The sequence below is a fragment of the Mus pahari genome, chromosome 11 (genome assembly GCF_900095145.1).
Source record: "Mus pahari chromosome 11, PAHARI_EIJ_v1.1, whole genome shotgun sequence".
NCBI classification, from domain to species: Eukaryota; Metazoa; Chordata; class Mammalia; order Rodentia; family Muridae; genus Mus; species Mus pahari.
Window position 1 is genome coordinate 16732349 of NC_034600.1, and position 13985 is coordinate 16746333.

Sequence of the window (13985 nt, forward strand, 5' to 3'; positions counted from 1 at the left end):
TTTCTTGTTTGTTTGATTGATTATTAAAGAGGAGACAGGGTCTTAATATGTACCTCTGGATGTCCTGGATAGACCAGAAATATACCTGCCTCTGCCTCCTGAGTCCTGNGATTAAAGGCATGAACTAAAATAAATAAATAAATAAATAATAAATAAATAAATAAAAAATAAAGATATATGTCCATATATTACCTTCCATACTTATCTCTTTGTCATTTAGTGTGCATAACAACAATGATTCAAGCTTTTCATGAAGAAATATCTTCAGTAGGATGCTGGCCAGTAGTGTTCGATCTTGTCCACAAACATGTGATAAAGCATAGACGACGTGAAGTTCCTTTTGCAGTATGAGCTAAAAGTGACATAAGTAAAGACTGCTGAAAGTATATAACGAGACCAAGAAAACATATTTATTGAATACAGTTGTTAAAAATTGACTTTATAGCCTATATGTTTCTAGTCTCATTAAGATCAAAATCACAGTATGTATTTTTTACATCTGGCTACTACTCTGCCATTATTATAGGGTGTTACTATTTAACTTAATGGATTTTTATTGAATAGTAAATATTTGTTTAAAATGATTGAACTAGTAAACAATACCTCTTTAAATTCACTGTACTCTTCTTCTGGCATGATTTTTTCCATGGAGTATCGTGCTCGAACACGCAAAGATCCTGGTTCAATACCTTTAAGTGGTATATGGGAACTTAGCAGAAACCACTCATCTGTTGCATGTCCTTTCTGTAACCTGCTCAACTGGCAACGCATAAATACTACAAAGAAAAAACAAATTACTGTATTAGAAAACCACTATAGGCATATAATAAACTTTTCTTGATAATCCTTTTCTCTAGTTTTAAATGCTGTTCATTAAGCAAGTTTTCAACACTACCACAGTCACCACTTAACTTTTTTTCTTCATTTACTGAAGGCCTGTTATGTGGCATTTTGTTGTAGTGTGAGAACATGGGATTGAAAAATGATTGAGACTTAATGTCTGACATGCATGCAAAATGTCTTAAGCTATCAAAGAGGATGAAGTTCAAGTGCTGCAACAGTGAATAGTACCTTTGGACATAAGGATAAGTAAATCAGCCTAGGGGAGTTAACAATCTGTTCCAAACAGAAAAGTGTGTAGAGTTAGCTAGTGAGGTATAAAGGGAGAGGAATAAAGACCACATCCAAATAGAAATTATGACATTTTTCTGTGCCATTACTGCAATGTTATCATGTAAGTAATGGAGAAACACATTTAAAAAAAAAAAGGTAAGCAATTACAGATTAAACATTCTATTCAGAGAGGTACATGTTTTGATTTGTCATATTACTGTTTACCCTAAAACCCTGAATTGTAAGAAGACATAAACCTAAGTCACCCTGATGTGAATCATTAGATCACACTGTCATCTATCTATTCTACCAATAATGTGGGAAGAAATGTACTGCTTGGAATAGGATCGGAGCATCTGCTATTAAGCACCTAAATTTTCTGTATGTGTGTGTGTGTGTATGTGTGTGTGTGTATATATATATATATATTTTTTTTTTCATCTTTGCAGGTTTAGGTTTTAATCCTCAGCATGCTAGACAAATACTCTACCACTGAGTTACATAGCTCTAGTCTTAACAGTACCTTTAATATGTAAAGTGTAGGAAATTAGGGAACACTAAAAAAGTAAAGAGGATAAAAAAATAATCACCACTACCATTGTCTGATCTTGTTCTTTGGGAACAGGAAAGTGGGTATTTGTATATTTTAAGTTGTAAGGACTTACAGTATATACACTTTAGCCATGTTGTTTTTTTCTTTCCTTCATAATTTCTTCTGAACAATCAATATTTAGAAACAAACTGTTATATAGCATGTGTTTCACTTCCATTTTGACACCTTATAAATTCTAAAAATATATACAATATGCTTTTATTACTTTAGAAAGCTTCATAATCAACTTACAGATGTCTGGATCTTTGCTTTTCTTTGTTTTATTACTAAGTGTGATTTCAAATCTATTGATGTCAGGAGGAAGATCGCTAAAGAAGCAAGGAAAAAAATTAGAAAAACGTTCTAGTATCAAACTACCTTATTTCTGTTTTAAAAATTCAGTGTGTTAGATTTAAAATAAGATTAATAATCCATTAAAACAAAATTAGGAAATACAGAAAGCATTTTGTCATTGATTTTGAGTAATTCAAATATGAAAAAAGCTAACAGAAAATACTATTAAAACACCTAGAATACAATAGAAACTTAAACAGATAATTTATATATAAACAGCAAGAGGATAAATTACATTTAATCAAAATATAATTATGATTCTAAAAACTGATTGCATATGACAAGATATGACTTACTCAAAGACAAACTCCTCTGACCATACTGGATTTTGCCCCTCCCTTGCATGAGTTTTTGCTACTTGGACACTATTCAAGTAGATGTTACAATATGGATTAGTAAAGTGTTTTACTGGTAGTTTATGGGCTTCTTCAATGTGTAAAACAAGGCTGCTGACCTAAAGAGAACACAAAAATTCATATCCAACATTTCAAGACCTGTATATGAGGCTTTTAAATCCAAAAAAATAATGACTTTTTTCCTTAATATTTAAAAGAAAACAACCTTTGCTAATCAACTATCACCATCCAAATCAAAACTACAAATATGGTATAAACATACTTATATGTAATGTACAGTATAAGCAAACATATGCTTACATTAAGATTTCACTATTCTAATAAGAGTCTTATGGGTTAAGGTATTCTAAGACACCAATTTTACCTTCTAACATTTCAAAAAAGACAGTAATTCCAAGAAACTAACTTATCTCCAGTGTGGGTACCAGACATGACCATCTACTATTGCTTTCTCTACATCAGTTATGTCGCCTCCTACAAGTCAGTCTCGGAGCCTCTCCTTTTTCACACGTAAATGTAGAAGGCTACATGCTATGCTAATGATTGGGAACAATCCACAGCAGATCAACTGATATATCAAAGGGATTCAATATATTAGCTGTGATTTTACATGTACAAATATATATGACAATTTGAGTATATTGAATATTTAAATCATAACTACAATTAAATGTCCTTGGGACAAAACCCAGGTTTTATATTACAAAGAGTATTTAGTTACCTAAAGAAACAACTATTTTATACACTTCCAATAAAATAGTATGCTAAACTCAACAAGCTTACTAGAAATATCCGTTTACAGCAAAGCTATAAAATGCCAAAAAGACTAACCTTTCTACTCTTAAGAAATGTTAGCAAAAAAGAAAAAACAGAGCAAAGTAAAAAGAAAATTAACATTACAGTTAGACAAAATGAAGTATCACCTGACGAAGGCGTTTATTGGATGTCCCTGGGCTACTTTTCCTTAAACTGCAAAATGCTTGCAGACCTTTCATCCAATCCTACACACACAAAAAAAACAGAAACAAAGCATTACAAAGAAACAGACATGAGTTTATGCAATTATCAAATTATCTTTTATACTTGTTATTTGCCATTCATACTCTGCAATTCCTACTCTCAAAATATTTCTTTCTGTCCTACCAAAGTGAAACAACAACACAAAATAGTTTCTAAGTCAAAGGGCCTACTTAGGATCCAAAGTATTATGGTCATTTGGTTCATATCTAGGCCTGGCAGATGATGTTCTATTCCCAGACACTTACGTTCAATTTTTGATCTAATTTATTTTTCACAGTTTCCTCAGAAAAGAGCCATATTTGTACAAAATACAGTTAAACACTCTGAAATACTACAACTAACTGGCTTACTTTTAGATTATACTAAGAATATCTCTAACTTTTGGAAATGTAATGAAATGATTAGTTTCAACTGAATTCATAGAGTATTTAATGGTCAATTTTAAAGGGCACTTTTCATTCCTCATAACACTTCACTGTGTGTGTGTCTGTGTGTGTTAAAAAGAAAAAAATGCTAAAAACTATTAACAAAAACTTTGACATGGAGTAAACTCCATAAGACTTTAGACATGCTTTCATAATTCTGTACTATGGCAGTTTTGTATGCTAGTTAATAAGGAAAGTTAGACTAATACAAAGATATTACTAGTTTAGGAAAAAGTGATCTTACCTCTGCTTGTTCTGGAGTTTCTCCTGCAAAGTAAAAGATGTAATGTTCTTCACTAAAGTGCTGAACTACTATTTGAAAACAGTTTGGCCTTGGAACACATGCACGCAACACAGGAAAAAAAAAAAGAAGAAAAATTTATTTAGAAACAAAAAATATTTACACCAACTTTTAAAAGTCACAAAGTATAATTTAAGATTGCTATAATTTTTAATTTACAGAAGTTGGCATTTCATTCGGCCAAATTAAAATATCATGTATAAATTTTGCAAAATTGAAATTTTGTCATTCAATATTTAAAATAAAGAGAAAAATTAACATTAAACTGCATTACAAAGAGAAAAGCGATAAAAATTTTAAGTAGAATTTCTAGAATTACACTAAATTAATAAACAGACACTGTATGCATGCACTGAAAAGAGAAATGATCTTACTTGAAAAATGTTAATACTTATCTCTAAGCAGACTAGAGTTTGAATTGTATTATAATTTTCTATTTTTAAATATTTTACAGACTTGATTTTTTTTATTTATTAAAACAGAAAAACCATCTCTGCTATACCACTTGCTCTGTAGTTTAATGAATACAGTGTTTGTTTATATTCCTCCAGTATGAAATAAGCTTGAAATTGCTTAATAAAATGTTTAACAAGGAAGTGTTCAGAACTCAGTAAGTATTTCTTTGTTACTGTAGACAAAGATTTTTATCATGCTTTGGGAAGATACTAAAATAATGGAAAATTGTGAACTGAGAACTAATTTAAATATACAGTAATCTAATTGAAATATGATTAGAACTATCTATCTAGACTGGAAAAATGTACAGTAATAACAAACGACCATGTGAAGATATGAAGAACAGCACACATTGGGAAACTTGAGGATAAGCTCATTGTGAAACGAGATTGACAATCCCCATACCGTTTCTTTCCAACCTTTCCATATGATATGTGGGAATGGCCAAAAGCTATGAAGCTGATGTGCTAAGCAGAAAGCAGCAAGTGAAAGGCTATCCAAAATCCCCAGAAGTTCCACCATGATTGGGGAAGAAAATAGAACTCAGGTCCCTCAAGGAAAAAAACTTTTGTGTTAGACACTTCAAAATGACTACATTGTCACATAAGAAGGCCAAACCAAAGTGAGGCTGATTTTCCCAACTTCAGAACTCAGCCTTCACTTGATCACCATAGGGTGTAAGAACAATACCTTCTGGAAGCAGTAACATCATTCAAAGCTTTTCACAGAAGATGTCTCTCATTCGTGCAAACATTAGCAGATATAAGACCCCAAAACAAATGAAAGGTGAAAAGGAAAAGGACAGCAGAGGACAAATAGCCAAATACAGTTTACTAGTAGGTAAAACTTAAATCTTAAAACGAGCCAACAGAAACAGTACAGATGAAGAACTCGAACATCTATAAAAATATTTAACTTCTCAACTGAAAATGTGATCAATAAAACGCGTCAGAGAACTTAACTGAAGATGAATAGATTAACGAAATGAGCCATCAAAAGGAAGTACCTAGCTTGAAGAAGAGGTCATAAGAGTAGATGTAAAACACAAACAAACCCATATATTCAGCTACATGGGACATGAAACATGCAGATCCTAGAAGAAATTTTGCAGAAGCACTGCAAAAACATGCCAACAAATATTTTTCTAAAGATGAGAAAAGACAACAGATCTTTCATTTAAGAAACTATAATCATTAGAATTTAAAAAAATATATAGCAATAGGCCTATTCTGGTTTTGTTAAAGGAAAAACCTTCAAAGCATCCAGAAAAAGATTAATTAGCATGAATAAATAAATTAATATATCTAAGAGAAAAAAATTGAAGTGTCAGTGAAAATGATGGAAGACAGTAAAGCTATAATCAATATGGTTAAAGAACTCAAAGATGCTTCTTAATGCAGTGTGCTATGGTTAATGAAGACACATTATTGTTCAGTCTGGGAATGAGCAACTGACTGCATCGTAGATGGAGCATCTGTATGAGTTTCATGAAAAACAGAAAATATAAGAAACAGAAAATTGACGGGCATGGTGGCGCACTCCTTAATCCCAGCACTTGGGAGGCAGAGGCAGGCGGATTTCTGAGTTCAAGGCCAGCCTGGTCTACAGAGGGAGTTCCAGGACAGTCAGGGCTACACAGAGAAACCCTGTCTCGAAAAACAAAAAGAAAACCAAAAAAAAAAAAAAATTGAAACGATTAAAAAAACCAGAAAATTGCCAATCTGTTTTCCTGGTCACTCTCCAAAAATAGCACATACAATTAAAAGTAGATACTAAATTGGCCTATTTCAGGAACAGAGATTAAGATTTGAGCTTCGTTTTATAGACATAACTTTTCATATCAAGTTTCAGACCTGGCATCATTAAATATTCATAACTAAGGTACATTTAAAGTATCATACAATTTCTATAAGCAACTGTACACTAGAAGCAATAAATGATGATATAGTGATGCTAAATGTGTATTTACTGCTTTCCAACTGTCAGAACATGACTTTGTTCTATAGTTAGAAATTCTCTGTATTTTTGCATTAAATTTTGTTTATAATACATACTTAGAAGAACTATGTATCAAATCCTCCAAGGTGGAATTTCTACATGGAATCCTGGGAGATCTCCATGAGAGTTTATCTGATATCACTCGAATATTTAACCTTTATTTGTTTGAATCAGTATAATTTCTGGATGTTTGTTTTTATACTTTTGGATGTAAACCAGTATTTCCTTTTGTTCTAACTCGGAAGTTACAAATTTGGCAATATTATTTTTATTTTCTTTTGCAAGAAAAGAAAAGAAAAGAAAAGAAAAGAAAAGAAAAGAAAAGAAAAGAAAAGAAAAGAAAAGAAAAGAAAAGAAAAGAAAAGTAACTTAAGAGTTATTCCCAGCCGGGCGTGGTAGCGCACGCCTTTAATCCCAGCACCTGGGAGTCAGAGGCAGGCGGATTTCTGAGTTCGAGGCCGGCCTGGTCTACAAAATGAGTTCCAGGACAGCCAAGGCTACACATAAAAACCCTGTCTCGGAAAAAAAAAAAAAAAAAAAAAAAAAAAAAACAAGAAAACAAAACAAAAAAAGAGTTATTCCCACAAAGAGGGTTTTTCCTACAGGACATTTTTTTAACTCTTGTATCAAACAGTCATAGTCTGGTCCCTTTTCTTCATACAAAACCAATAAACACAAGGCTAAAACACCTCGGGTTTTATTACAGCCTTCATTTTTGTTTGTTTCTTTTTGTTTTCTAAAATAAAATTGTTTAATCTGAATTCAGATCTACAGACAAAACCATTTTCAGGAAATGTTTGGTTTAATTTAGCCTTAATTGTGTAAAGTTTAAGGCCTACCCTCAGTCCTTTCTTGACACAGGAGCCACTTCTCCCTATGCTGTACTCCTTGTAACTGAGAAAAGAGTGATATAACATGTCCATCCTGTCTCCTTCAGTGATCTTTCTTGTGATTTAAAAATCACTCTGTTCTACTCTGATTTCTTGCGCTCTAGCAAAGACACTTGTACATGAATAATAGGTTTTTTTTTTTAATGAATATGGAGAGAGAATGATTTGAAAGGGCTTTTTCTGCCACCTTGTTCCAACGTAGCCTTTCATATTGTGAATATTTTAGATGTGCATTTCTTATCCTTATCAGCATGCAGTTTTGTTTTAAAATAAGAATAACAAAGTCAAGTGAATTTATGAAATACTTAGTAGCTAGTTCTACTACTGAGAAGCCATTCTATCCATATCTACCTAAGAGTCAAATTGCACACACAGTTTAGATAAAAGCTGAGAAAAAATTTAACAATAAATAAGTTTAGGTAATTTTATGCTCTTAAAATAGGTTATATTTGAAAACGGTCTGAAAATATCTACTATTTTTATTATTAAAACAGTTTTGAAGACAAGCACTGTCTTACCTGCCGAAGAGACTGTCATGGACAACGTAGACAGAACATACACTAAGATCTATTAGCCCTTTTGGTTTTGTAGCTCGTTTTTCACTTTCAAAGTAAATAAGCTGAGCATCACTGCCTTCTAAAATAAAATATAAATTTTTCCAACGTTTTCCTTTGCCTGTTAAAAAATAATATCTTTCCTTAGGAACTATGAAATCACATTTTCAGAATACAAAATTAAATACATTTCAATTTTCATTCTAAGTTTAAAGAATACATCAATCCATGTATAATTACAAAAAGCATCTAACATGTAGAAAAAACACTTGTTATTTTTGATTGTTTAATGAATTAATAAATGGTAGAGTTCATTAGAATACTTTAACTTTATCTTCTGATATTTCATTATTATAATGTTTAAAATTCTTGTTTTAGAGTCATGGTTTACCACCAATATCTACCTAAATAACTTAATATAAAACTGAGGTAGGTTTATAAAATAAAATTTTAGTACTGTGAAGTCCAAGTGCCACAAGGAATTTCCCCAAATATCCATAGGTGAGAGTCTGAAACTAAGTCAAGATTTAATGACATACTTTAAAAAATATAAGCTTGTTCTAAAACCCTGGTAAGATACGTGGATTTAATTAACTAAACATAATTTTCAAGCATTCTATGTGCAAGTTCTGAAAAATACTTATTACTAATAACCCATGACAAAACTGATGTCTTGCAGTAAGTTTTATATATAATATTAAATTCCTACATTAAATCCTTGGTCTAAGAGTTCTTACCCTTCTTCAGAAGATAACCTTTTTTAACAATATTTTTATAAAAAGCATCCTTTGTTTTACGACGAATTGTGTTATAGATTTCCTTCCCATCCACAGTGTCATTGAGTACTTGTCCTTGATCCTGAATTATAAAAACCATTAAAATTATTTATGAAAATATATCAAATTACCAATTAAAAACAAGGTTAAAACATGTCTAATACTAAAACCAAATTATGTCTTCCAAATAAATTCTCAGAATTGTTTATCATTTCTTAAGAACAATGCCTCATGGACAAATGCTGATTTTTTTTTTATTAGATATTTTCTTCATTTATATTTCAAATGCTATCCCCTTTCCTAGTTTCCTCTCCCGAAAGTCCCCTATACGCTCCCCCTGCCCTGCTCCCCAACCCACCCACTCCAGCTTCCTGGCCCTGGCATTCCCCTGTACTGGGGCATATAATCTTCAAAAGACCAAGGGCCTCTCCTCCCATGGATGGCCGACTAGGCATCCTCTGCTACATATGCAACTAGAGACACAAGCTCTGGGGGTACTGGTTAGTTCATATTGTTGTTCCTCCTATAGGGTTGCAGATCCTTTTAGCTCCTTGGGTACTTAAATGCTATTTTAAACCTCATTCAGCTTGTTGTTAAATTTTATGGAAAATGATACGGTTTTGTTCTACTTATCCAAGAATTAACTTGCAAGTCAGGAAGCAATGTAAATTAAAGCAAAGTCATGTTTGTGAATGTTCTTTAACTGAGAAACATAATGTACAACTAGAAAACTACCCACTTAAATCAGGACACATCCCCATCTTAACCCTCAGTTCACCACACACGATACCACATATCCTTATGTGTTCACCTGGTATTTCTAAACTGTCGGATTTAAGATACTTTTCTTCCTACTACTTTATAGCTTTCTTTTGTTTCACCACTTTGATAGCCACTTCCGAGACAAAGAAGACCAACATCTTTTTTCATATTAAAGCACCATATTTATTATAACCCTTACAAATATAATCATGATCTTCACAGATAAACTAATTTTCAAATGTATTAAGGTATACAGAACAGATGTTCCCAACACAGTGAATAGGGGGAAAAAACAACCAAATATGACTCAGTGACTTGAGAAATATACTTAGCCTTTTTAGTTTAAGTTTTGTTATTTGTAAAATAGGTATGATTATAGGATTAACTTGACCAAATTGTTGGAATAATAAGTTACTATATTCATAGAAAAATACCTAAAATGAAGTGTTTTTACAATTTTGAATTTTTTAATGTTTTTATTTATGCTGTCTGTTTAAGAGCAAGAGGCTACTCACTTAACACAGTGTACATGTGGAGTTCGGAGGGTACTTCCATTGAGTGCCTGGGGCTGAACTCAGTGTGGCGCAAAGCACAGCACCTTACCTACTGAGCCGCCACCTCATCAGCTGGTTTTCCTCTAGCGCCTTTTACATTTTGAAAACAAGATGCCAATTATTGCAAGAAAAATACTACTACTAATAATAATAATAATGATAATAATGCTGACCTGCATTGGTACAGGTTCCTTAAGATAATAGCCTTCGACAATCTGTTCTTTCCGATAATGGTCTATGATATCCCCGATACTGTTAAAATAAAATAATATTTTGTGTAAATCTCTTAGAATACACGTAAACCTTGTTATCAAGGATTATCTATTCATAAATTTTTGAATACATATAATCTGAATATATTCAAAGAATTAACATAATAGTCATAAGTTAAAAGATTTTGGTTCACATATATATATCAAACATGCAACCATAAATGGATCTCCATACTCAGAAAGTGACATTCCGTGAGAAAATAAGGACAAACTGGGTTTGTTTGTTTGTTTTGGGGGATTTAAAAACCAATCCTTCAGACATGAAAGTGAAGAACAGAAATGGTGTTTATTTAGCAAATGATAAACTAAGAATTTTTTACATTAAATCACTTCACTTATACATTTGATTTTGTATAAAGTTTCATTGTCATTAAAATACTACATGAATACTTAAGTAAAAATAGAAGTTGAAGAATAAAAAGAAAAACTACCCTTCTGCCATCTGCACCCGCGAGCTGAGGCTGTTCCACAGCCTGCTGTACACAGATCCCGACAGGAGAGACCTATTCTCTCAGTAGTGTTTTCACTCCCAGGCTCAGATGTAAGACAGCCACTTTCTCTCCAAAAACTGTGGGGAGCAAGGCAGGCCAGGAGCAAGCAGAATGTAGGAACAGTGGAGCAGCTGGGTCACGATCCTTCACGATCCTTCCCAATTACCATGTGCACCCCTGAGCCGAGGCAGATCCACAGCCTGTTGTGCACTGGTCCAGCCAGGAGAACCCTGTTCTCCCAGGAGTGCTTTTACTCCCACTTCCTCTCCAATAACTGGCTGGAGCTGGGCAGCAAGGAGAGGAGCACACGACCGTCAAGAACAGTGGAGCAGCTGGGACAGGATCCTTCCAGTCGCCATCTGCACCCAGAGCTTGGGCTGTTCCAGAGCCCTCTGTACACAAGTTCCACCAGGAAAGAGCTGGTTCCCAGGAGTGCTGGCATAGGCTTACAGACCCACATGAGGAACAAGCTCGAGCCAGAGACAGCTAGAACATCTAACACCAGAGATTACCAGATGGCAAAAGGCAAACCCAAGATTCTTACTAACAGAAACCAAGACAACTGGGCACCATTAGAACCCAGTTCTCCCACCACAGAAATTCTAGATTCCACAACACACCAGAAAAGTAAGATTCAGATTTAAAATCATATCTCATGATGCTGATAGAGGATTTTAAGAAAGACATAAATAACTCCCTTAAAGAATGCAGGTAAACAGGTAGAAGCCCTTCAACAGGAAACACAAAAATCCCTTAAAGAATTACAAGAAAACACAACCAAACAGGTATGACAAAAACAAATTTACACAATATCTCTTGACATATCCAGCCCTTCAGGAATAATAAATGGAAAACTCATGGTATGCACTCACTGAAAAGTGGATATTAGCCCAAAAGCTCAGAATACCCAACATTCAGTTCACAAATCAGATGAAACTCAAGAAGAAGGATGACTAAAGTGTGGACACTTTGATCCTTCTTAGGTAGGGAACAGAGTACCCATGGACAGAGTTACGAAGTATGGAGCAGAGACTGAAGCAATGACCATCCAGAGACTGCCCCACCTGGGGATCCATCCCATATAAAATCACCAAACACAGACACTTCTGTGGATGACAATAAGTACCTTCTGACAGAAGCCTGTTATAGCTGTCTCCTGAGAGGCAATACCGGTGCCTGACAAGTATAGAAGTGGATGCTCACAGCCATCCATTGGACTGAATACAGGGTCCCCAATAAAGGAGTTAGAGAAAAGACACAAGGAGCTGAAGGGGTTTGCAGCCCCATAGGAATAACAATAATATGAACTAACCAGTACCCCCAGAGCTCCCAGGGACTAAATCACCAATAAATCAAAGAGTACACATGGAAGGACCCACGGCTCCAGCCACATATGTCAGACATCAGTGGGAGGAGAGGCCCTTGGTCCTGTGAAGGCTCTATGCCCCAGTGTAGGGGAATGCCAGGGCTAGTAAGCTGAAGTGGGTGGGTTGGTCAGCAGGGGGAGGAGAAAGTGGATAGTGCATTTTCAGGGGCAAAACCAGGAAAGGGGATAACATTTGAAATGTAAATAAAGAAAATATCTAATAAAAAAAAGAAAAGAAAACCTAATAGTTAATTCTATGGCATGGAAGGATTAGATGACTTTGATTAAAAAGTATCATCAATTTTTCCATATATTTGGAAAATATTACTGATGAAACTGAAAGTAAAATGGCATAATGTAACACAAAGTTTAGGAAGCCACTAAATATTTTTTGTAATAAATAAAAGTGTGTTCTGTAATTAATAGGTTCCATTAATTGCTAATATTTAATTTCTGGAATTTGAAACTTTTATTGTGTATAAATGGATGAGTATTTTTAAGGCTCCCAAGTATTAGATTTCTAACAAGATTTTGTTAATCTGCCCCTTGATTTATTCTTTTCATAGTTCTTCAGTGACAGAATAACTGCAGAATTTTATGTGTGTGTCTACAGTTCCAAGTATCTCTCCTATATTACAAAATTAATTTAAATATAACAGCCACATGTAAAATATAAAAATTGTAAAAGATAATTAAACACATGTACATATTAACAGATGGGAAGGAGAAATAAAAACAGACAAGATCAATTTTTAAGAGACCATGTTAAAAAAATTGAAAATAGGATAAATCTAAAACTATTTAAAGAAAAACAAAAATCAGAAAAAAATTGAAAACAGCTAGATACCACCACAAAGATGACTGTGTTGTAAAGTAAAATATATCATTTATCTATGAAAATTAATAAAGGCCAAAGTCTTTTGTATGCATGAAAAGTAGACATAATCATAGTAAATGCAGGCATGGAAACGTAACAATGAAACCCAATAGTTTTTATAATTAGTATGTTTTAAATACATAAGTGACCCTCAGTAAGATAATTTAAAGTTAAAATTTAAAATGCTTGAATGGAAGCATCCTGTGTGGGTGCATGAAGCTGTTCTCCAAAGCCACAGATTATTAGACGAAAAATACTGTGCCAGTGGTGGACTCGTTTTTTAAAGCCTCCAAAACAATATAAGCGAGCATTTATTATTTTTGATCATAAGAAATACATGGTATTCTGAAACCACCACACCTGGAACACTGAGAAATAAAGTGGAAACAAAGTTATAAGCTTCTTCTCTCCTGTGTGGCTCTAGAAATTGCTATGCAAGTAGCTGGGAAGAACTGTCACCGAGTTTCAGTTGTGTACCTGCTGTGCTACATTCCCAACCTACCAGGCAAGATATGTTCACTGAGATGAGACTATTATAGTGTTAGCCAACAATTTTCTGAAAGGACCTGAGGACTGGTTCATAGGAGGCAACTCACATGTGGTACTATAAACCTGACCAAGTTCGTGACTGCACCAGTGTTAGGCTCTAGCAAGGAAGGACTGCACATGATGTACACCCAGATTTCCTTCTCACCACACATAGTAGCACACTCCTTTAAATCAGCACTTGACATGCAGAGACAGGTGAATTATTGTGAGTTCAAGTAAGGTTGAGCCAGGTCTATACCAGGACAGTCTGGGCTACAGAATGAGACCCTGTCTTGGAAA

At 33.9% G+C, this 13985-nt stretch overlaps 1 protein-coding gene across 1 annotated transcript in view; it reads right to left on the minus strand.

Moving 5' to 3' along the window:
• The window catches only part of Rasa1 (RAS p21 protein activator 1), a 69743-nt gene that overhangs the window by 12128 nt on the left and 43630 nt on the right, over positions 1 to 13985 (minus strand). Inside the window, exons 9-17 of the mRNA XM_021208337.2 lie at positions 10325 to 10403; positions 8797 to 8917; positions 8024 to 8180; positions 4105 to 4192; positions 3339 to 3416; positions 2356 to 2513; positions 1958 to 2034; positions 604 to 776; positions 193 to 352 (exon numbers count right to left, since the gene is read on the minus strand). Of these exons, the coding sequence (XP_021063996.1) occupies positions 193 to 352; positions 604 to 776; positions 1958 to 2034; positions 2356 to 2513; positions 3339 to 3416; positions 4105 to 4192; positions 8024 to 8180; positions 8797 to 8917; positions 10325 to 10403 (1091 nt within the window). The remainder of the gene's footprint in view (positions 1 to 192; positions 353 to 603; positions 777 to 1957; positions 2035 to 2355; positions 2514 to 3338; positions 3417 to 4104; positions 4193 to 8023; positions 8181 to 8796; positions 8918 to 10324; positions 10404 to 13985) is intronic.